This window comes from Heptranchias perlo, chromosome 14 (genome assembly GCF_035084215.1).
Source record: "Heptranchias perlo isolate sHepPer1 chromosome 14, sHepPer1.hap1, whole genome shotgun sequence".
NCBI classification, from domain to species: Eukaryota; Metazoa; Chordata; class Chondrichthyes; order Hexanchiformes; family Hexanchidae; genus Heptranchias; species Heptranchias perlo.
The window spans coordinates 612,413-637,994 of NC_090338.1; the positions used below are offsets into that span (position 1 = coordinate 612,413).

At 47.1% G+C, this 25,582-nt stretch overlaps 1 protein-coding gene across 1 annotated transcript in view; it reads right to left on the reverse strand.

The window, feature by feature from the left end:
- The window catches only part of LOC137332243 (15-hydroxyprostaglandin dehydrogenase [NAD(+)]-like), a 77,225-nt gene that overhangs the window by 24,803 nt on the left and 26,840 nt on the right, over positions 1-25,582 (reverse strand). Inside the window, exon 5 of the mRNA XM_067995935.1 lies at positions 22,941-23,017. Within this exon, the coding sequence (XP_067852036.1) occupies positions 22,941-23,017 (77 nt within the window). The remainder of the gene's footprint in view (positions 1-22,940; positions 23,018-25,582) is intronic.

Consider the following 25,582-nt stretch of genomic DNA (forward strand, 5'->3'; position numbering starts at 1 on the left):
GTTATCCAGGGAGCTCTGGCTTTAGTTGCCCTCCTTTCCCCCTCGTGGGAATGTATCTAGACTGTACCCGAACCATCTCCTCTTTAAAGGCCGCCCATTGTTCAATTACAGTTTTGCCTGCCAGTCTTTGATTCCAATTTACCCGGGCTAGATCTGTTCTCATCCAATTGAAATTGTCCCTCCTCCAATTAAATATTTTTACTTTAGAGTGGTCCATGTCCTTTTCCATAGCTATTCTAAGGTTAAGAAAGTTATGCTGAACACATTTCAAAAATTCCTCCCCCTCTTTGCCCCTTATATTATTCTTGTTATCCCAGTCAATATTAGGATATTTGAAGTCCCCCATTATCACTACTGGGACTTCAACCAATTGGCGGAATGTGACCAGCTGTGTCCACCAGGGGCCTCGACTGGGGCTTCAGTTTTTCATTAATATTAATTAATGACTTGGAAGAAGGAATAGAGAGTTGGATATCCAAGTTTACAGATGACCCTGAATCAAGAGGGACTGTAGTTTTTGTAGATGTGAGCAGGAGGTTAAAAAAGGACATTGATAGATTAGGCGAGTGGGAAAAACTGTGGCAGATGGAGTTCAATGAGGGAATGTGTGAGGTCACTTTGGACCCAAGAAAGATAAATCGGTTATTTTTTAAATGGTGAGAAGCTCGGAACTGTGGAGGAGCAGAGAGATTTAGGGGTCCAGGTACAGAAATCACTAAAAGCCAGTAGACAGACACAAAAAATAATTAAAAAGGCTAATGGAATGTTGGCCTTTATCTCGGGGGCTGGAATACAAAGGGGAGGAAGTTATGTTCCAGCTGCACAGAGCTCTGGTCAGACCACATCTGGAGACTGGGTTCAGTTCTGGGCACCGCACCTCAGGAAGGATATATTGGCCTTGGAGGGGGTGCAGCACAGATTCACCAGAATGATAAAGGATTAAATTGTGAGGACAGGTTGCATAAACTTGGCTTATATTCCCTCGAGTATATAAGGTTAAGGGGTGATCTAATTGAGGTAATTAAAATGATTAAAGGATTTGACAGGGTCGATGGAGAGAAACTATTTCCTCTGGTGGGGGGAGTCCAGAACAAGGGGGCAGAACCTTAAAATTAGAGCCGGGCCGTTCAGGGGTGATGTCAGGAAGCATTTCTTCACACAAAGGGGAGTGGGAATCTGGAACTCTCTCCCCCAAAAAAGCTTTTGTAAACAATTTTACAACACCAAGTTATAGTCCAACGATTTTATTTTTAATCCCACAAGCTTTCGGGGGCTTTCCCCTTCCTCAGGCGGTGTGGAAGTGACAATTTCGAATCCTTCGCATTTTAAGATCACATAACAAAGCCTGGTGATTACTGCCCGTTGCCAAGGCAATCACAGTGAGCAGACAGAAAGGTGTCATCTAAAAGGCCACTGAATATACAACCCCCCAAAAAAAAAGGAAAAAAAAAGAAAAAAAAAGGAAAAAAAAAGAAAAAAAAAAGAGACAGAACGAAGACAGTCAATGACCCGTTATATTAAAAACAGATAACATTTGTTCGCTGGTGGGGTTACGTGTAGTGTGACATGAACCCAAGATCCCGGTTGAGGCCGTCCTCATGGGTGCGGAACTTGGATATTAATTTCTGCTCGACGATTTTGCGTTGTTGTGTGTCTCGAAGGCCGCCTTGGAGTACGCTTACCCGAAGGTCGGTGGCTGAATGTCCATGACTGCTGAAGTGTTCCCCGACAGGGAGAGAACCCTCCTGTTTGGCGATTGTTGCGCGGTGTCTGTTCATCCGTTGTCGCAGCGTCTGCATGGTCTCGCCAATGTACCATGCTCTGGGGCATCCTTTCCTGCAACGTATGAGGTAGACAACGTTGGCCGAGTCACAGGAGTATGAACCATGCACCTGGTGGGTGGTGTCCTCTCGTGTGATGGTGGTATCTGTGTCGATGATCTGGCGTGTCTTGCAGAGGTTACCGTGGCAGGGTTGTGTGGTGTCGTGGACGCTGTTCTCCTGAAGGCTGGGTAATTTGCTGCGAACGATGGTCTGTTTGAGGTTGGGTGGCTGTTTGAAGGCGAGTAGTGGAGGTGTGGGGATGGCCATAGCGAGGTGTTCGTCATCATTGATGACATGTTGAAGGCTGCGGAGAACATGACGTAGTTTCTCCGCTCCGGGGAAGTACTGGACGACGAAGGGTACTCTGTTGGTTGCGTCCCGTGTTAGTCTTCTGAGGAGGTCTACGCGATTTTTCGCTGTGGCCCGTCGGAACTGTCGATCGATGAGTCGAGCATCATATCCCGTTCTTACTAGGGTGTCTTTCAGCGTCTGTAGGTGTCCATCGCGTTCCTCCTCGTCTGAGCAGACCCTGTGTATTCGCAGGGCCTGTCCATAGGGGATGGCCTCTTTGACGTGGTTAGGGTGGAAGCTGGAAAAGTGGAGCATTGTGAGATTGTCCGTGGGCTTGCGGTAGAGTGAGGTGCTGAGGTGCCCGTCTTTGATGGAGATTCGTGTGTCCAAGAAAGAAACTGATTCTGAGGAGTAGTCCATGGTGAGCTTGATGGTGGGATGGAACTTGTTGATGTTATCGTGTAGTCTCTTTAGTGATTCCTCACCGTGGGTCCATAGAAAGAAAATGTCGTCGATGTATCTGGTGTATAGTGTTGGTTGGAGGTCCTGTGCAGTGAAGAAGTCCTGCTCGAACTTGTGCATGAAAATGTTGGTGTATTGGGGTGCGAATTTGGTCCCCATGGCTGTTCCGTGTGTTTGGGTAAAGAACTGGTTATCGAAGGTGAAGACATTGTGATCCAGGATGAAGCGGATGAGTTGTAAGATGGCGTCTGGAGATTGGCTGTTGTTGGTGTTGAGTATTGACGCTGTCGCAGCGATGCCGTCATCGTGGGGGATACTGGTGTAGAGTGCCGAGACGTCCATCGTGGTGAGAAGTGTTCCTGGTTCAACAGGTCCGTGGGTACTGAGTTTTTGTAGAAAGTCTGTAGTGTCGCGACAGAAGCTGGGGGTTCCCTGCACGATGGGTTTCAGGATGCCCTCGATGTATCCAGAGAGGTTCTCACACAGGGTTCCATTGCCTGATACGATAGGACGTCCGGGTGTGTTGGCTTTGTGTATCTTTGGGAGGCAGTAGAAGTCTCCCACGCGGGGAGTACGTGGGATGAGAGTGCGTAGGATGTTTTGAAGGTCTGGATCGAAGGTCTTGATCAGTTTGTTGAGCTGATGGGTGTGTTCTTTGGTCGGGTCTGCGGGTAACCGTCTGTAGTGTTCCTGGTTGTCCAGTTGTCGGTATGCTTCTTTGCAATAGTCCGTTCTGTTCTGTATGACGATGGCTCCTCCTTTGTCCGCTGGTTTGATGACGATGTTGCGGTTGGTCTTGAGAGCTTTGATTGCGTTGCGTTGTGCTCGGGTGACATTCTGGACTGTCTTCTGAGTGCGCCTGATGAATCTGGCATAGACGCATTTCCTGACAGCTTGAGCATACATGTCAAGCTGAGGGCAGCGACCCTCTGGAGGAGTCCAGTGAGACTCTTTCCTCTTCGGTTGCTGTATCGCGGATCCCTCTGTCTGCTGTTCCGGATCGTTGATTGTCTCATTGGGTTCGCTGCTGAAATTTTGTGGTTTGTGGTAGAATTACCGGACCCTCATTCTCCTGATGAATTCCTCTGTGTCTGCCGCAAGACTAGTGGGGTCCATTTTGGTAGTGGGGCAGAAATTGAGCCCTCGGCTGAGAACTTCGATTTCGTCTGGTTGAAGGGTGTGGTCGGACAAATTGACGATAGACTTCCCTGTGGTTGCAACCGTGGTACCAGGGGAAGCTTGGTCGATGCTGGTGGTGATGCCGAGTTTCTCAAGCTTCCTGCTCTTGGTTTTCATGTAGGCAGCGTAGTTCCATTGCCTCGTCTGTCTGGCGGTATCTCGTAGCTGGTCTGCTGTGTCCTGAGTACAGGTTGAGAGTATGGACTCTATCTTAGTTTCGAGGTTGTGGCGTCTGCTGTAGAGTTGGTGTATGAGATGGTTGCGGAGTGTGCGAGAGGTACGGCGGCAGAGTCTCTCAGCGTAATCCGAGTTGTATGTGGACCTGAGTGGGTTCGTGATCTGTAGTCCTTTCGGGATCTTGTCTGCATTCTTGCAGCTCTGTAAAAACTTGATGTCTGTGTCTAAATGCGCGATCTTCTTGGATATCCTTTCCACTGTGAGACGGCAGTTTGTGGTGTCGATGGTAGCCATGATGTGGAGATGCCGGTGATGGACTGGGGTTAACAATTGTAAACAATTTTACAACACCAAGTTATAGTCCAACGATTTTATTTTTAATCCCACAAGCTTTCGGGGGCTTTCCCCTTCCTCAGGCAGTGTGGAAGTGACAATTTCGAATCCTTCGCATTTTAAGATCACATAACAAAGCCTGGTGATTACTGCCCGTTGCCAAGGCAATCACAGTGAGCAGACAGAAAGGTGTAACCTAAAAGGCCACTGAATATACAACCCCCCAAAAAAAAAAGGGAAAAAAAAGAAAAAAAAAGGGAAAAAAAAGAAAAAAAAAGAGAGACAGAACGAAGACAGTCAATGACCCGTTATATTAAAAACAGATAACATTTGTTCGCTGGTGGGGTTACGTGTAGTGTGACATGAACCCCAAAAAAGCAGTTGAGGCTGGGGGTCAATTGAAAATTTCAAAACTGAGATTGATAGATTTTTGTTAGGCGAGGGATTTAAGGGTTACGGAACTAAGGCGGGGAGATGGAGTAAAGATATAGATCAGCCATGGTCTGATTGAATGGTGGAACAGGCTTGAGGGGCTGAATGGCCTATTCCTGTTCCTATGTTCCTATACAGGGTTGACACACACTGTGCTTGTTATACATGAATTGACGCATGTGGTTAATTGTACAGGATTAATACACACAATGCTAGAGGGGATGAGAATGGAACTCGGGAAGGTAAACGGGAAAAAATGTTGATCGACAAAGAGATCGAAGAGCAGTGGGAAATATTTAAAACTGTGAACAATAGGGTTCAGGAGAAATATATTCCTCTAAAAAACAAGAACAAACTCATCAATAATGAAACACCCTGAATGAATAAAGAGATACGGGTAAAATTAAAACTAAAGTAAAAGGCAGACACTAAGAACAGAGACAATAAAGGAGAGGATGGGAAAAGGGAATATGAAGAGGTTAGGAAAGAAATCAAAAAACAATTAGGAAAGCAAAGAGGAATTATGAAATTAAATTATCAAAGAATATAAAAAGAAATATAATGTATTCTACAGACACAAATAACAAAAGAAAAATCAGGATAGGGATCGGGCCACTATGGGATACACAAGATAAACTCACAGGTAACGACAGTGAAATGGCAGAAATGTTGAAGTTACTTTGCCTCAGTATTTACCAGGGAGACTAACACGGTGAGAAGGACATTAGAAGAAGAGATCAACAAAGATATAAAGACATTTAAGATAGAAAGGGGGGAGATAATTAATAAACTGATCAAACTTAGAGAAGATAAAACCCCTGGTCCGGATGGATTGTATCCGCAAATATTAAAAGAAATTGGGAGGAGATAACAGAGGCACTATTACATATATATAAAAATTCATTATAAAAGGGAATGGTGCCAGAGGACTGGCAGACAGATAATGTGATTCCCATATTTAAAAAGGGAACTAGAACAACCTATTAGCTTAATGTTGGTGGAAGGAAAGATAATGGAATCTTTACTCAAAGATGTAATAGAAAAACATCTAGAAACTGAAAATATAATAAAGAATAGTCAGCACGGATTTCAGAAGGGAAAGTCAGGCTTGACCAACCTTATTGAATTCTTTGAAGAAGTAACAGAAAGAGTAGACAAGGGTAATGTAGTAGATGTAATATATTTGGATTTTCAAAAGGTCTTTGATAAGGTACCGCATTGTAGACTCCAGACTAATTCAGAACATGTGGAGTCAGGGGCCAGGTAGCAGAATGGATAGCAAACTGGCTACAAAACAGAAAACAGAGAGTAGGGGTTAAGGGTAGTTACTCAGACTGGCGAACGGTGGGAAGTGGTGTTCCACAGGGATCGGTGCTGGGACCACTGTTGTTCACCATTTACATAAATGATTTGGACTCGGGAATTGGAAGTACAATTTCCAAAATTTGCGGACAACACAAAATTGGGGGTGTAATTAATACAAAGGAAGAATGCGTTAAAATGTAAGAAGTCATTAATAAACTTGCAGAATGGGCGTGTATTATATATAAGTGTCAGGAAGAATAAGGAGGCCACACACTGCTTGGATAATAAGAGTCTAAATGGGGTAGAGGAGCAGAGGGATCTGGGGGAACAGATACACAAATCACTAAAAGTAGCGACACAGGTTAATAAGGTTATATAAAAAATAATCCTAGCACTGGGGTTCATTTCTAGAGGGATAGAATTGAAAGCAGAGAAGTTATGTTAAACTTGTATCGAACCTTGGTTAGACCACACTTGGAGTATTGTGAACAGTTCTGGTCTCCATATTATAGAAAGGATATAGAGGCACTGGAGAAGGTGCAAAAAAGATTCACAAGGATGATACCAGAACTGAGAGGATATAATTATCAGGAAAGGCTGAACAGGCTGGGGCTCTTTACTTGAGGAAAGAGAAGTCTGGGGGTGACCTGATAGAGGTCTTTAAGATAATGAAAGGGTTTGATAGGGTAGAAATAGGGAAAATGTTTCCACTTGTGGGGGAGTTTAAAACCAGAGATCATAAATATAAAATAGTTGCTAATAAATCCAATGGGGAATTTGGGAGAAACTTCTGTATCCAAAGAGTGGTTAGAATACCACAAGGAGCACTTGAGACAAAAAACATAATTGCATTCAAGGGGTAGCTAGATAAGCACAGGAGGGATAAAGGAAAAGAAGGATATGCAGATTGGGTGAGATGAAGTAGGGAGGGAGGAGGCTCGTGTGGAGCATAAACACCGGCACGGACCAGTTGGGCCGAATGGCCTGTTTCTGTGCTGTAGACTTGACGTAACTCAATGTAATACACACAATGCTAGCTAAACAGGATCAACACGCACAATAAAAACAGAAAATGCTGGAAATACCCAGTAAGTCAGGCAGCATCTGTGGAGAAAGAAACAGGGTTAACGTTTCAGGTCGATGACCCTTCGTCAGAACTGCAAGAAGTTGAAGATTAGAGAGTTTTAAAGCAATTTGAGTTTTTTGATGAGGTAACCGAGGGGGTCGATGAAGGCAATGCAGTTGATGTGGTGTATATGGGCTTTCAAAAGACGTTTGATAAAGTGCTGCATGATGGGCTTATCATCAAGACTGAAGCTTATGGAATAAGGGGGGCAGTAGCAGCATGGATACAAAACTGGCTAAGTGACAGGAAGCAGAGAGTAGTGGTGAACGGTTGTTTTTCGGACTGGAGGGAGGTGTACAGTGGTGTTCCCCAGGGGTCAGTGCTGGGACCACTGCTTCTCTTGATATATATTAATGACTTGGGCTTGGGTGCAGAGGGCAGAATTTCCAAATTTGCAGAAAACACAAAATTTGGAAGTGTAGTGAACAGTGAGGAGGATAGTGATAGACTTCAAGAGGATATAGACAGGCTGGTGGAATGGGCAGACACGTGACAGATGAAATTTAACGCAGAAAAATGTGAGGTGATACATTTCGGTAAGAATGAGGAGAGGCAATATAAACTAAAGGGCACAACTCTAAAAGGGGTACGGGAACAGAGAGGTCTGGGGGTATATGTACACAAATCATTGAAAGTGGCAGGGCAGGTTGAGAAAGTGGTTAAATAAGCATACGGGATCCTGGGCTTTATAAATAGAGGCACAGAGTACAAAAGCAAGGAAGTCATGATGAACCTTTATAAAACACTGGTTCGGCCACAACTGGAGTATTGTGTCCAGTTCTGGGCACCGCACTTTAGGAAATATGTGAAGGTCTTAGAGAGGGTGCAGAAGAGATTTACTGGAATGATTCCAGGGATGAGTAACTTTGGTTACGTGGATAGACTGGAGAAGCTGGGGTTGTTCTTGGAACAGAGAAGGTTGAGAGGAGATTTGATTGAGGTATTCAAAATCATGAAGGGTCCAGACAGAGTAGATAGAGAGAAACTGTTCCCATTGGCGGAAGGGTCAAGAACCAGAGGACACAGATTTAAGGTGATTGGCAAAAGAAACAAAGGTGACATGAGGAAAAACTTTTTTACTCAGTGAGTGGTTATGATCTGGAATGCACTGCCCGAGGGGGTGGTGGAGGCAGATTCAATCATGGCCTTCAAAAGGGAAGTGGATAAGTACTTGAAAGGAAAAAATTTGCAGGGCTACGGGGATAGGGCGGGGGAGTGGGACTAGCTGGATTGAATCTGCCGTACACGGGTCATAACCACTCGCTGTATAAAAAAGTTTTTCCTCATGTCACCTTTGTTTCTTTTGCCAATCACCTTAAATCTATGTCCTCTGGTTCTTGACCCTTCTGCCAATGGGAACAGTTTCTCTCTATCTACTCTGTCTAGACCCTTCATGATTTTGAATACCTCGATCAAATCTCCTCACAACCGTCTCTGTTCCAAGGAGAACAACCCCAGCTTCTCCAGTCTATCCGCGTAACTGAAGACAACCATCCCTGGAATCATTCCAGTAAATCTCTTCTGCACCCTCTCTAAGGCCTTCACATCTTTCCTAAAGTGCGGTGCCCAGAACTGGACACAAAACACCAGTTGTGGCCGAACCAGTGTTTTATAACAGTTTATCATGACTTCCATACTTTTGTACTCTATGCCTCTATTTATAAAGCCCAGGATCCCGTATGCTTTTTAAACCACTTTCTCAACCTGTCCTGCCACTTTCAACGATGGGCTGAATGGCCTCCTCCCATGGTGTAATCTTTCTATGATTCTACGATTCAATTCTAAGTACAGAGCCAGGAAATGGTGGTGGGGGAAGGGTAGGAAAGAACAGAAGGGAAGGTCTGTGATATGGTGGAGGGCAGGAGTGATTAAATGACAAAAGGGATGGATGGTCCAAGGCAAGGAAGGTGATAATGGGACACCCTGTCAGAGACCTACCTTTTTGTTCTGGGGACTAAATTAAAAAGCAGAACCACAAAGGTGATAATCTCCGGATTTTTCCTGAGCCACGAGCAAATTGGCACAGGGTCAATAAGATCAGAGAGATGACTGCGTGGCTCATAGATTGGTGTGGGAGAAGTGGGTTTCGATTCATGGGGCACTGGCACCAGTACTGGGGAAAGAGGGAGCTGTTCCGCTGGGGCGGGCTTCACCTGAACCATGCTGGGACCAGTGTTCTGGCAAACCGAATAACTAGTGCGGTAGAAAAAGCTTTAAACTAAATAGCGGGGGGGAGGGCTCAGGTGGGGCGAAGTTTAGATTTATAAAGAGAAAAGACAAGGAAGTAGTACAGGAAAATGATGGGGGTAATGATAAACAGAGTGTGTCAGGAAGGGACAGAGCGTACAAATATAAGCGTGCACTAGCAAATGGGGCCGGGGTAGGAAAGAATGGTAAAAAGACAAAATTAAAGGTTGCTTATCTGAATGCGCGCAGCATTCGTAATAAGATCGATGAATTGACGGCACAAATAGAAACAAATGGGTCTGATCTCGTGGCCATTACAGAGACGTGGTTGCAAGGTGACCAAGGTTGGGAACTAAATATTCAGGGTTATTTAACATTTCGGAAAGATAGGAAAAAAGGTAAAGGTGGTGGGGTAGCTCTGTTAATAAAGGATGAAATTGGTATAATAGTGAGAAATGATCTTGGCTCAGAAGATCAAGATGTCGAATCAATTTGGGTGGAGGTAAGAAATCACTGGTGGGAGTAGTATAGAGGCCCCCTAACAGTAGCTACACTGTAGGGCAAAATATAAATCAGGAAATAAGGGGGGCTTGTAAAAAAGGTAATGCAATAATCATGGGCGATTTTAACTTTCACATAGATTGGACAAATCAAATTGGCAAAAATAGCCCCGAGGAGGAGTTCATAGAATGTATTAGGGACTGTTTCTTAGACCAATACGTCAGGGAACCAACCAGGGAACAGGCCTTTTTAGATCTGGTAATGGGTAACGAAACAGGATTAATGAATGATCTCAAAGTAAAGGATCCCTTGGGAAGCAGTGATCATAACATGATAGAATTTCACATCCAGTTTGAGAGCGAGGATCTTGGGTCTGAAACTATTGCATTAAAATTAAATAAGGGCAATTATAAAGGAATGAGGGTGGAATTGGCTAAAGTGGACTGGGTAAACAGATTAGATGGTATGATGGTGGATAAGCAGTGGCAAACATTTAAAAAGATATTTTATGACTCGCAACAAAAATATATCCCTGTGAGGAGGAAAGAGTCCACAAAAAAGGTGAACCAACCATGGCTAACTAAGGAAGTCAAGGATAGTATCAGGTTAAAAGAAAAAGCAGACAACATGGCAAAGATTATTGGTAAGCCCGAAGATTGGGAAAACTTTAAAAACCAGCAAAGGATGACTAAAAGAATAATAAAGAGGGAGAAAATAAATTATGAGAGTAAACTAGCAAGAAATATAAAAACTGACAGTAAAAGCTTGTACAAGTATATAAAAAGGAAGAGGGTAGCTAAAGTAAACATTGGTCCCTTAAAGGATGAGACTGGGGAAATAATAATGGAAAACAAGGAAATGGCAGAGGAATTGAACAGATATTTTGTATCTGTCTTCACAGTAGAAGACACTAATAACATACCAATAATAGTAGAAAATCAAGGGGCAAAGGGGAGGGAGGAACTAAAAACAATCACTATCACTAGAGAAAAAGTACTAGGTAAACTAATGGGTCTAAAGGCTGACAAGTCCCCTGGACCTGATGGCTTGCATCCGAGGGTCTTAAAGGAAGTGGCTACAGAGATAGTGGATACATTGGTTCTAATCTTCCAGAATTCACTAGATTCTGGTAAGGTCCCAGCGGATTGGAAAACCGCAAACGTAACACCCCTAGAAAGTCCTACAAGAGAGGGGGCGGTACTGGACCTAATTCTAGGGAATGTGGCCGGCCAAGTGGAAGAAGTGCTAGTAGGTGAGCACTTTGGTGACAGTGACCATAATTCGGTGAGATTTAAGGTGGTCATGGAAAAGGACAGGGAGGGGCCGGAAATAAAGGTTCTAAATTGGGGGAAGGCCGATTTTAATAGGATAAGGCAGGATCTGGCCAAAATGGACTGGGATCAGCTGCTTGTAGGAAAATCCGCATCGGAGCAATGGGAGTCTTTCAGAAGGGAGATTGAGACCATACAATGGCAACATGTTCCCGTAAAGGTCAAGGGTGGTTCCAAGAACTCCAGGGAACCTTGGATGTCAGGGGATATACGAGAATGGATTAGGAAAAAAAGGAGGGCTTTTGGCAGATACAAAAGGCTAAAGACGGAGGAAGCCCCAGAGGAGTACAAAAAGTGCAGGGGGATACTTAAAAAAGAAATTAGGAGATCAAGGAGGGGCCATGAAATAACACTGGCGAGCAAAATAAAGGAAAATCCTAAGATGTTTTATAAGTATATTAAGGGTAAGAGGATGACTAGGGAAAAAATAGGGCCCATTAGGGACAAAAATGGCAATCTGTGTGTGGAGCCGGCAGATGTAGGAGGGGTTCTAAATGAATTTTTTGCATCTGTTTTCACTATGGAGAAGGACGATGCAGACATAGAAATACGGCAGGGGGACTGTGATATACTCGAACATATTAACATCGAGCGGGAGGAGGTATTGGCGGTTTTAGCAGGCCTAAAAATGGATAAATCCCCAGGCCCGGACGAAATGTATCCCAGGCTACTGTGTGAGGCAAAGGAGGAGATTGCGGGGGCTCTGACACATATATTCAGAACCTCTCTGGCCACAGGGGATGTGCCAGAGGACTGGAGAACCGCTAATGTAATACCATTATTCAAGAAGGGGAGTAGGGAAAAACCGGGGAACTACAGGCCAGTGAGCCTAACATCAGTGGTAGGAAAATTATTGGAAAAAATTGTGAAGGACAAAATTAGTCTCCACTTGGAGAAGCAAGGATTAATCAGGGATAGTCAACATGGCTTTGTCAAGGGAAGATCATGTCTGACTAATTTGATTGAATTTTTTGAGGGGGTGACTAGGCGTGTGGATGAGGGTAACGCAGTGGATGTGGTATACATGGATTTCAGTAAGGCGTTCGATAAAGTCCCCCACAGGAGACTGGTCAAGAAGGTACGAGCCCATGGAATCCAGGGTGCCTTGGCACTTTGGATACAAAACTGGCTTAGTGGCAGAAGGCAGAGGGTGATGGTCGAAGGTTGTTTTTGTGACTGGAAGCCTGTGGCCAGTGGGGTACCACAAGGATCGGTGCTGGGTCCCTTGCTGTTTGTGGTCTACATTAATGACTTGGATATGAATGTAAAAGGTATGATCAGTAAGTTCGCTGATGATACAAAGATTGGTAGGGTGGTAAATAGCGAGGAGGATAGCCTCAGTCTGCAGGACGATATAGATGGGTTGGTCAGATGGGCGGAACAGTGGCAAATGGAATTTAACCCGGAAAAGTGCGAGGTGATGCACTTTGGAGGGACTAACAAGGCAAGGGAATACACAATGAATGGGAGGACCCTAGGCAAGACAGAGGGTCAGAGGGATCTTGGTGTGCAAGTTCACAGATCCCTGAAGGCGGCGGAACAGGTAGATAAGGTGGTAAAGAAGGCATATGGGATACTTGCCTTTATTAGCCGAGGCATAGAATATAAGAGCAAGGAGGTTATGATGGAGCTGTATAAAACACTGGTTAGGCCACAGCTGGAGTACTGTGTGCAGTTCTGGTCGCCACACTACAGGAAGGATGTGATCGCTTTGGAGAGGGTGCAGAGGAGATTCACCAGGATGTTACCAGGGCTGGAGCGCTTCAGCTATGAAGAGAGACTGGGAAGATTGGGTTTGTTTTCCTTGGAGCAGAGGAGGCTGAGGGGGGACATGATTGAGGTGTACAAAATTATGAGGGGCACAGATAGGATGGATACTAAGGAGCTTTTTCCCTTCGTTGAGGGTTCTATAACAAGGGGACATAGATTCAAGGTAAAAGGCGGGAGGTTTAGAGGGGATTTGAGAAAGAACTTTTTCACCCAGAGGGTGGTTGGAGTCTGGAACTCACTGTCTGAAAGGGTTGTGGAGGCAGGAACCCTCACAACATTCAAGAAGCATTTGGATGAGCACTTGAAATGCCATAGCATACAAGGCTACGGACCAAATGCTGGAATATGGGATTAGAGTAGACAGGGCTGATGGCCGGCGCGGACACGATGGGCCGAAGGGCCTCTATCCGTGCTGTATAACTCTATGACTCTATGACCAGTTAGCCTAACATCTGTCATTGGGAAAATGGTAGAATCCGTTATTAAGGAAGTAGTAGCAGGACATTTGGAGACTCATAATACAATCAAGGAGAGTCAACATGGTTTTATGAAGGGGAAATCGTGTCTGACAAATTTATTAGAGTTCTTTGAGGAAGTAACGGGCAGGGTGGGTAAAGGGGAACCAATGGATGCAGTATATTTGGATTTCCAAAAGGCTTTCGATAAGGTGCCACATAAAAGATTACTGCACAAGATAAGAGCTCATGGTGTTGGGGGTAATATACTGGCATGGATAGAGGATTGGCTAACTAACAGAAAACAAAGAGTCGGGATAAAAGGGTCATTTCAAAAATGGCAATCTGTAACTAGTGGGGTGCCGCAGGGCTCAGTGCTGGGGCCTCAACTATTTACAATATATATCAATGACTTGGATGAAGGAACAGAGTGTCTTGTGGCCAAATTTGCTGATGATACAAAGATAGGTGGAAAAGCAAGTTGTGATGAGGACACAAAGTGTCTGCAAAGGGATATTGACAGGTTAAGCGAATGGGCAAAAATTTGGCAGATGGAATCTAATGTGGGAAAATGTGAAGTTTCCACTTTGGGAGGAAAAATAAAAAAGCAAAATATTATTTGAATGGAGAAATTCTACAAAATGCTGCGGTACAGAGGGATCTGGGTGTCCTCGTACATGAAACACAAATAGTCAACATACAGGTGCAGCAGATAATCCGGAAGGCAAACGGAATATTGGCCTTTATTTCTAGGGGGTTGGAATATAAAAGCAGGGAAGTCATGCTACAACTGTACAGGGTGCTGGTGAGACCACACCTGGAGTACTGCGTACAGTTCTGGTGCCCTTATTTAAGGAAGGACATACTTGCATTGGAGACAGTTCAGAGACGGTTCACTCGGTTGATTCCGGGTATGGAAGGGTTGTCTTATGAGGAAAGATTGAACAGGTTGGGTCTATACTCATTGGAGTTTAGAAGAATGAGAGGAGATCTTATTGAAACATACAAGATTCTGAGGGGACTCGATAGGGTAGATGCTGAGAGGATGTTACCCCTCATGGGGGAATCTAAAACTAGGGAGCATAGTCTCAGAATAAGGGGTCGCCCGTTTAAGATGGCAATGAAGAGGAATTTCTTCTCCCAGAGGGTCGTGAATGTTTGGAATTCTTAGTAGGGAAAATGCTAGAATCTATTATAAAGGATGTGATAACAGGTCACTTAGAAAATAATAATAGGATTTGGCAGAGTCAACATGGATTTATGAAAGGGAAATCATGTTTGACAAACCTATTGGAGTTCTTTGAGGATGTAACTAGTAGACTAGATAAGGGGGAACCAGTGGATGTGGTGTATTTGGATTTTCAGAAGGCTTTCGATAAGGTCCCACACAGGAAGTTGGTGAACAAAGTTACAGCACGTGGGATTGGGGGTAATATACTGGCATGGATTGAGAATTGGTTAACAGACAGAAAACAGAGTAGGAATAAACAGGTCTTTTTCAGGTTGGCAGACTGTGACTAGTGGGGTACCGCAGGGATCAGTGCTTGGACCCCAGCTATTCACAATATATATCAATGATTTGGATGAGGAGACCAAATGTAATATTTCCAAGATTGCTGATGACACAAAACTAGGTGGGAATGTGAGTTGTGAGGAGGATGCAAAGAGGCTTCAAGGGGATATGGACAAGTTGAGTGGGCAAGAACATGGCAGATGGAATATAATGTGGAAAAATGTGAAGTTATCCACTTTGGTAGGAAAAACAGAAATGCAGAGTATTTTTTAAATGGTGAGAGATTGGGAATTGTTGCTGTTCAAAGGGACCTGGGTGTATTTTTTTTTATTCGTTCTTGGCATATGGACGTCCTGGCGAGGCCGGCATTTACTGCCCATCCCTAATTGCCCTTGAGAAGGTGGTGGTGAGCCGCCTTCTTGAATCGCTGCAGTCCGTGTGGTGAAGGTTCTCCCACAGTGCTGTTAGGAAGGGAGTTACAGGATTTTAGAATCATAGAATCATAGAAGTTTACAACATGGAAACAGGCCCTTCGGCCCAACATGTCCATGTCGCCCAGTTTATGCCACTAAGCTAGTCACAATTGCCTGCACTTGGCCCATATCCCTCTATACCCATCTTACCCATGTAACTGTCCAAATGCTTTTTAAAAGACAAAATTGTACCCGCCTCTACTACTGCCTCTGGCAGCTCGTTCCAGACACTCACCACCCTTTGAGTGAAAAAATTGCCCCTCTGGACGCTTTTGTATCTCTCCCCTCTCACCTTAAATCTATGCCCCCTCGTTATAGACTCCCCGACCTTTGGGAAAAGATTTTGACTATCTACCTTATCTATGCCCCTCATTATTTTATAGACTTCTATAAGATCACCCCTAAACCTCCTACTCTCCAGGGAAAAAAGTCCCAGTCTATCCAACCAGTGACCCAGTGACGATGAAGGAACGGCGATATATTTCCAAGTCGGGATGGTGTGTGACTTGGAGGGGAACGTGCAGGTGGTGTTGTTCCCAAATACCTGCTGCCCTTGTCCTTCTAGGTGGTAGAGATCGTGGGTTTGGGAGGTGCTGTCAAAGAAGCCTTGGCGAGTTGCTGCAGTGCATCCTGTGGATGGTACACACTGCAGCCACAGTGCGCCGGTGGTGAAGGCAGTGAATGTTTAGGGTGGTGGATGGGGTGCTAATCAAGCGGGCTGCTTTATCCTGGATGGTGTCGAGCTTCTTGAGTGTTGTTGGAGCTGCACTCATCCAGGCAAGTGGAGAGTATTCCATCACACTCTTGACTTGTGCCTTGTAGATGGTCGAAAGGCTTTGGGGAGTCAGGAGGTGAGTCACTCACCGCAGAATACCCAGCCTCCGACCTGCTCTTATATCCGCAGTATTTACTTGGCTGATCCAGTTAAGTTTCTGGTCAATGGTGACCCCCCAGTATGTTGATGGTGGGGGATTCGACGATGGTAATGCTATTGAATGTCAAGGGGAGGTGGTTAGACTCTCTCTTGTTGGAGATGGTCATTGCCTGGCACTTGTCTGGCGCAAATGTTACTTGCCACTTATCAGCCCAAGCCTGGATATTGTCCAGGTCTTGCTGCATGCGAGCTCGGACTGCTTCATTATCTGAAGGGTTGCAAATGGAACTGAACACTGTGCAATAATCAGCGAACATCCCTATTTCTGATCTTATGACAGAGGGAAGGTCATTGATGAAGCAGATGAAGATGGTTGGGCCTAGGACACTGCCCTGAGGGTCTCTTGCAGCAATGTCCTGGGGCTGAGATGATTGGCCTCCAACAACCACTACCATCTTCCTTTGTGCTAGGTATGACTCCAGCCACTGGAGAGTTTTCCCCCTGATTCCCATTGACTTCAATTTTACGAGGGCTCCTTGGTGCCACACTCGGTCAAATGCTGCCTTGATATCAAGGGCAGTCACTCTCACCTCACCTCTGGAATTCAGCTCTTTTGTCCATGTTTGGACCAAGGCTGTAATGAGGTCTGGAGCCGAGTGGTCGTGGCGGAACCCAAACTGAGCATCGGTGATCAGGTTATTGGTGAGTAAGTGCCGCTTGATAGCACTGTCGACGACACCTTCCATCACTTTGATGATGATTGAGAGTAGACTGATGGGGCGGTAATTGGCCGGATTGGATTTGTCCTGCTTTTTGTGGACAGGACATACCTGGGCAATTTTCCACATTGTCGGGTAGATGCCAGTGTTGTAGCTGTACTGGAACAGTTTGGCTAGAGGCGCAGCTAGTTCTGGAGCACAAGCCTTCAGCACTACAGCCAGGATGTTGTCGGGGCCCATAGCCTTTGCTGTATCCAGTGCACTCAGCCGTTTCTTGATATCACGTGGAGTGAATCGAATTGGCTGAAGACTGGCTTCTGTGATGGTGGGGATATCGGGAGGAGGCTGAGATGGATCATCCACTCGGCACTTCTGGCTGAAGATGGTTGCAAACGCTTCAGCCTTGTCTTTTGCACTCATGTGCTGGACTCTGCCATCATTGAGGATGGGGATGTTTACAGAGCCTCCTCCTCCCATTAGTTGTTTAATTGTCCACCACCATTCACGACTGGATGTGGCAGGACTGCAGAGCTTTGATCTGATCCGTTGGTTGTGGAATCGCTTGGCTCTGTTGATAGCAATCTATAATGTCCTTGTACATGAGTCACTGAAAGCTAACATGCAGGTGCAGCAAGCAATTAGGAAGGCAAATGGTATGTTGGCCTTTATTACAAGAGGATTTCAGTACAGGAGTAAAGATGTCTTACTGCAATTATACAGGGCCTTGGTGAGACCGCACCTGGAGTATTGTGCACAATTTTGGTCTCCTTACCTAAGAAAGGATATACTTGCCATAGAGGAAGTGCAACAAAGGTTCACCAGACTGATTCCTGGGATGGCGAGATTGACGTATGAGGAGAGATTGGGTCGACTAGGCGTGTATTCACTAGAATTTAGAAGAATGAGAACTGATCTCATCCCAGTCAGGGAACGGTGGGAAAGAGCGAGAGCAGAGCGGGGATATAAACAGCGCGGAGAGAGCGAGAGTTGAGTCAGGGAACGGCGGGAAAGAGCGAGAGCAGAGCGGGGATATAAACAGCGCGGAGAGAGCGAGAGTTGAGTCAGGGAACGGCGGGAAAGAGCAAGAGCAGAGCGGGAATATAAACAGCGCGGAGAGAGCGAGAGTTGAGTCAGGGAACGGCGGGAAAGAGCAAGAGCAGAGCGGGGATATAAACAGCGCGGAGAGAGCGAGAGTTGAGTCTCTGCCAGTCAGAACGCACCCACCACGTCCTGAGAAAAATCCAAGTGTGACGTCACAGGGAAAAACGTAAGTGATTGGTTGGTGAGTAATTGACTCGTTTAACTTTCAAAACAAGTGTAACTTAGTAATTGTCAGGTTTTGGTGGGAGTGGAAAGTTACTAGCACTTGTAAAGTTTATTGGGAGTAGAAGGGTTTATAAATTATAAATTTAATTAAGAAGAATTTAAGAAAGGAGAGGGAAACCAGGGAATTATAGACCAGTTAGCCTAACATCTGTTGTGCGGAAAATGCTGGAGTCTATACAAGATCTGTTCTGAACCTATCCCATTTAGCACGGTGGTAGTGCCACACAACACGTTGGATGGTGTCCTCAGTGTGAAGACAGGACTTCGTCTCCACAAGGACTGTGCGGTGGTCACTCCTACCAATACTGTCATGGACAGATGCATCTGCGACAGGTAGATTGGTGAGGACGAGGTCAAATAAGTTTTTCCCTCGTGTTGGTTCGCTCACCACCTGCCACAGGCCCAGTCTGGCAGTTATGTCCTTCAGGACTCGGCCAGCTCGGTCAGTAGTGGTGCTACCGAGCCACTCTTGGTGATGGACATTGAAGTCCCCCACCCAGAGTCCATTTTGTGCCCTTGCTACCCTCCGTGCTTCCTCCAAGTGGTGTTCAACATGGAGGAGGACTGATTCATCAGCTGAGGGAGAAAGCAGTCGGTGGTAATCAGCAGGAGGTTCCCTTGCCCATGTTTGACCTGATGCCGTGAGATTTCATGGGGTCCAGAGTCAATGTTGAGGACTCCCAGAGCCACTCCCTCCTGACTGTATATCACTGTACCGCCACCTCTGGTGGGTCTGTCCTGCCGGTGGGACAGGACATACCCAGGGATGGTGATGGAAGAGTCTGGGACGTTGGCTGAAAGGTATGATTCTGTGAGTATGGCTATGTCAGGCTGTTGCTTGAATAGTCTCCCAATTTTGGCACAAGTCCCCAGGTGTTAGTGAGGAGGACTTTGCAGGGTCGACTGGGCTTGGTTTGCCTTTGTCGTGTCCGGTGCCCAGTGGTCCATCCGGTTTTATTCTCATTATGACTTTTTTTCGCGAGATTTTACAACTGAGTGGCTTGCTAGGCCATTTCAGAGGGCAATTAAGAATCAACCACATTGCTGTGGGTCTGGAGTCACATATAGGCCCAGACCGGGTAAGAACGGCAGGTTTCCTTCCCTAAAGGACATTAGTGAACCAGATAAATTTTTATGACAATCTGGTAGTTTCATGGCCACCATTACTGATAGTAGTTTTTTATTCCAGATTTTATTTAATTAATTGAATTGAAATTCCCAGCTGCTGTGGCGGGATTTAAACTCATGACTCCAGATTATTCGTCCAGGCCTCTGGATTACTCGTCCAGTAACATAACCACTATGCTACCGTAAAGGCTATTACACAAAATAAAATTCAGGTTGGCAAGATGTAACGAGTGGAGTGCCACAGGGATCAGTGCTTGGGCCTCAACTATTTACAATCTATATCAATGACTTGGATGAAGGGACCGAATGTATGGTTACTAAATTTGCTGATGACACAAAGGTAGGTAGGAAAGTAAGTTGTGAAGAGGACATAAGGAGTCTGCAAAGGGATATAGATAGGTTTAGTGAGTGGGCAAAAATTTAGCAGATGGAGTATAATGTGGGAAAATGTGAACTTGTCCACTTTGGCAGGAGGAATAGAAAAGCAGTATATTATTTAAATGGAGAGAGATTGCAGAACTCTGAGGTACAGAGGGATCTGGGTGTCCTCGTACATGAATCACAAAAAGTTAGTATGCAGGTACAGCAAGTGATTAGGAAAGCAAATGTGAGCTGTGAGCAGGATGTAAAGAGGCTCCAATGTGATTTAGACAAGTTGGGTGAGTGGGCAAGAGCATGGCAGATGCAGTATAACGTGGATAAATGTGAGGTTATCCACTTTGGTTGTAAAAACAGAAAGGCAGATTATTATCTGAATGGTGATAGATTGGGAAAAGGGGAGGTGCAACGAGACCTGGGTGTCCTTGTGAGAATCCCTACGTGGTCAGTTTTCGGTAAAATATTAAGATGCCTATGTGGCAAAGAAGCAGAATGCAAAATGGTTAGAAAGGGTTAATTAGTTAGTAACTGAGATTGGTACAGGTGGCCTGGCCTCCTGCTGGGCCATATGTTTGCGTAGTCAGCAGGTTTGCATGGTCTTATCAATGTAGAGTCTTTGATGTGATTCAAGGACTGGTCTGAATGTCTCCATGTTTATGGCAGATCAATATAGGTAACGAGCTTAGCCAAAGTTGAAAGACATTCCAGGTTGGGAGATAAGGAACAGAAGGAACAGGGAAGAACATTCCAAGTTGGAAGGTGAGGAAGTATCCCCTTTGATGTCTAACAGCAGCATGATCAGCACATGGACGATTTATGATTGGCCGGAAATAATGTAACCCCGCATGGCAACCTATGCCCGGCTTATGATTGGTGTTGACCCTCGTTAAGTATGTTCCAACCCTATTGATTTGTATAAAAACGTGTGGATTTCTGTATGTTTTTGTTCTTGCTCTGCCAGCATAGAGGGACTCTATCAGATGTCCAAATCAATGCTGCAGACTAAGACCTGCTATTAAAGTTGTGATGAACTTTAAAATGTATTCGACTTCAGTTTTTACTGAACCAGACTGAGGGGAAAGAATCCGGATCGTCATTTGTACACCAGTCGCTGAAAGTGAGCATTCAGGTGCAGCAAGCAGTTAGGAAGGCGAATGGTATGTTGGCCTTCATTGCAAGAGGATTTGAGTACAGGAGCAGGGATGTCTTACTGCAGTTGTACAGGGCCTTGGTGAGACCACATCTGGAGTATTGTGTGCAGTTTTGGTCTCCTTATCTGAGGAAGGATGTCCTTGCCATGGAGGGAGTGCAACGAAGGTTTACCAGACTGATTCTTGTGGTGGCAGGACTGACGTATGAGGAGAGATTGGGTCGACTAGGCCTATATTCACTAGAGTTTAGAAGAATGAGAGGTGATCTCATTGAAACATATAAAATTCTAACAGGACTAGACAGACTAGATGCAGGGAGGATGTTCCTGATGACCGGGGAGTCCAGAACCAGGGGTCACAGTCTCAGGATACGGGGTATGCTATTTAGAACTGAGATGAGGGGAAATTTTTTAAGGCTGAGTTAGATCGATTCCTGATTAACAAGGGAGTCAAAGGTTATAGTGGGTAGATGGGAAAGTAGGGTTGAGGTCACAATCAGATCAGCCATAATCTTATCAAATGGCAGAGCAGGCTCGAAGGGCCGAATGGCCTACTCCTGCTCTTAATTCATATGTTCATACATATGTTCGTATTCAGGCTCGACAGGGTAGATGCAGGGAGGATGTTTCCCCTGGCTGGTGAGTCTAGAACCAGGGGTCACAGTCTCAGAATACGGGGTAGGCCATTTAGGATTGAGATGAGGAGAAATTTCTTCACTCAGAGGATGGTGAAACTTTGGAATTCTCTGCCCCAGGGCTGTGGAGGCTCAGTCATTGAGTACACTCAAAACAGAGATCGACAGATTTCGAGATATTAAAGGTATCAAGGGATATGGGGATAGTGCAGGAAAATGGGGTTGAGGTAGAAGATCAGCCATGATCTCATTAAATGGCGGAGCAGGCTCGAGGGGCCAAATGGCCTCCTCCTGCTCCTGTCTCTTCTGGTCTTATGGTTCGTTCCTCCCCTCCTCCCCTTTCCCTGGCTCTGTACTCGCTTATAAACTGTTTCATCTTTAACTTCTTCCAGTTCTGACAAAAGGTCTTTGACCTGAAACATTAATTCTGTTTCTCTCTCCACAGATGCTGCCTGACCTGCTGAGTGTTTCCAGCATTTTCTGCTTTTATTTCAGATTTCCAGAACCTGCAGTATTTTGCTTTTAACACACACAACGCTAGTTAATCAGGATTAACACACACAACGCTAGTTAATCAGGATTAACACACACAACGCTAGTTAATCAGGATTAACACACACAACGCTAGTTAATCAGGATTAACACACACAACGCTAGTTAATCAGGATTAACACACACAACGCTAGTTAATCACGATTAACACACACAACGCTAGTTAAACAGGATTAACACACACAACGCTAGTTAATCAGGATTAACACACACAACGCTAGTTAAACAGGATTAACACACACAACGCTAGTTAATCAGGATTAACACACACAACGCTAGTTAAACAGGATTAACACACACAAGGCTAGTTAATCAGGATTAACACACACAACGCTAGTTAATCAGGATTAACACACACAACGCTAGTTAAACAGGATTAACACACACAACGCTAGTTAATCAGGATTAACACACAACGCTAGTTAATCAGGATTAACACACACAACGCTAGTTAAACAGGATTAACACACACAACGCTAGTTAATCAGGATTAACACACACAACGCTAGTTAATCAGGATTAACACACACAACGCTAGTTAAACAGGATTAACACACACAACGCTAGTTAATCAGGATTAACACACACAACGCTAGTTAAACAGGATTAACACACACAACGCTAGTTAAACAGGATTAACACACACAACGCTAGTTAAACAGGATTAACACACACAACGCTAGTTAAACAGGATTAACACACACAACGCTAGTTAAACAGGATTAACACACACAACGCTAGTTGTACAGAAATTCACACACACAGACAGTATGTAACGATACAAGGATTATCTCACACACACCCACTGAACAATACTTACAGCCAATGATTTTGTGAACCCCAACACTGCGTGCTTGGAGGCTGCATAAACCGGTCCAGCGACAAAGGGGAGAAGTCCTGTGGGCCACAAGGCAGCAGAGAGAGGAAGGTATCAGAGAGAAACATGTGACAACAACATAGACAATCAAAGAGCACAAATCAAATTGATCTCACAACCGTTGTCTGTCACTGCGCTCCGACACTGGGCTCCGACACTGCGCTCCGACACTGGGCACTGACACTGCGCTCCGACACGGCACCGACACTGGGCACTGACACTGCGCTCCGACACGGCACCGACACTGGGCACCGACACTGCGCTCCGACACTGGGCACTGACACTGCGCTCCGACACGGCACCGACACTGGGCACCGACACTGCGCTCCGACACTGCGCTCCGACACGGCACCGACACTGCGCTCCGACACTGCGATCCGACACGGCACCGACACTGCGCTCCGATACTGCGATCCGACACGGCACCGACACTGCGCTCCGACACTGCGCTCCGACACGGCACCGACACTGGGCATCGACACTGCGCTCCGACACTGGGCACTGACACTGCGCTCCGACACGGCACCGACACTGGGCACCGACACTGCGCTCCGACACTGCGCTCCGACACGGCACCGACACTGCGCTCCGACACTGCGATCCGACACGGCACCGACACTGCGCTCCGACACTGCGATCCGACACGGCACCGACACTGCGCTCCGACACTGCGCTCCGACACTGCGCTGATACTGGGCACCGACACTGCGATCCGACACTGCACCGACACTGGGCACCGACACCGCGCTCCGACACTGCGCTCCGACACTGCGCTTCGACACTGAGCTCCGACACTGGGCTCCGACACTGCACTCCGACACTGCGCTCCGACACTGCGCTCCGACACTGCGCTCCGACACTGCACCGACACTGCGCTCCGACACTGCGCTCCGACATTGCGCTCCGACACTGCGCTCCGACACGGCACCGACACTGGGCACCGACACTGCGCTCCGACACTGCACCGACACTGCGCTGATACTGGGCACCGACACTGCGCCCCGACACTGCACTGACACTGCGCTGATACTGGGCACCGACACTGCGCTCCGACACTGCGCTCCGACACGGCACCGACACTGCGCTCCGACACTGCGCTCGAACACGGCACCGACACTGCGCTCCGACACTGCGCTCCGACACTGCGCTCCGACACTGCGCTGATACTGGGCACCGACACTGGGCACCGACACTGCGCTCCGACACGGCACCGACACTGCGCTCCGACACTGAGCTCCGACACTGAGCTCCGACACTGCACCGACACTGCGCTCCGACACTGCGCTCCGACACTGCGCTCCGACACTGCGCTCCGACACTGCGCTCCGACACTGAGCTCCGACACTGCACCGACACTGCGCTCCGACACGGCTCCGACACTGCGCCGACACTGCGCTGATACTGGGCACCGACACTGCGCTCCGACACGGCACCGACACTGCGCTCCGACACTGCGCTCCGACACTGCGCTCCGACACGGCACCGACACTGCGCTCCGACACGGCACCGACACTGCGCTCCGACACTGCGCTCCGACACTGCGCTCCGACACGGCACCGACACTGCGCTCCGACACGGCACCGACACTGCGCTCCGACACTGCGCTCCGACACTGCGCTCCGACACGGCACCGACACTGCGCTCCGACACTGCGCTCCGACACTGCGCTCCGACACGGCACCGACACTGCGCTCCGACACGGCACCGACACTGCGCTCCGACACTGCGCTCCGACACTGCGCTCCGACACGGCACCGACACTGCGCTCCGACACTGCGCTCCGACACGGCACCGACACGGCACCGACACGGCACCGACACTGCGCTCCGACACTGCGCTGATACTGGGCACCGACACTGCGCTCCGACACTGCGCTCCGACACTGCGCTCCGACACGGCACCGACACTGCGCTCCGACACGGCACCGACACGGCACCGACACTGCGCTCCAACACTGCGCTCCGACACGGCACTGACACTGCGCTCCGACACTGCACCGACACTGCGCTCCGACACTGCGCTCCGACACTGAGTTCCGACACTGCACCGACACTGCGCACCGACACTGCGCTCCGACACTGCGCTCCGACACTGAGTTCCGACACTGCACCGACACTGCGCTCCGACACTGCGCTCCGACACGGCACCGACACTGCGCTCCGACACTGCGCTCCGACACTGCGCTCCGACACTGCACCGACACTGCGCACCGACACTGGGCACCGACACAGCGCTCCGACACTGCGCTCCGACACTGCACCGACACTGGGCACCGACACAGCGCTCCGACACTGCACCGACACTGCGCTGATACTGGGCACCGACACTGCGCTCCGACACGGCACCGACACTGGGCACCGACACTGCGCTCCGACACTGCACCGACACTGCGCTGATACTGGGCACTGACACTGCGCTCCGACACTGGGCACCGACACTGCACCGACACTGCGCTGATACTGGGCACCGACACTGCACCGACACTGCGCTCCGACACTGGGCACCGACACTGCGCTCCGACACGGCACCGACACTGCACCGACACTGCGCTCCGACACTGCGCTCTGACACTGCGCTCCGACACT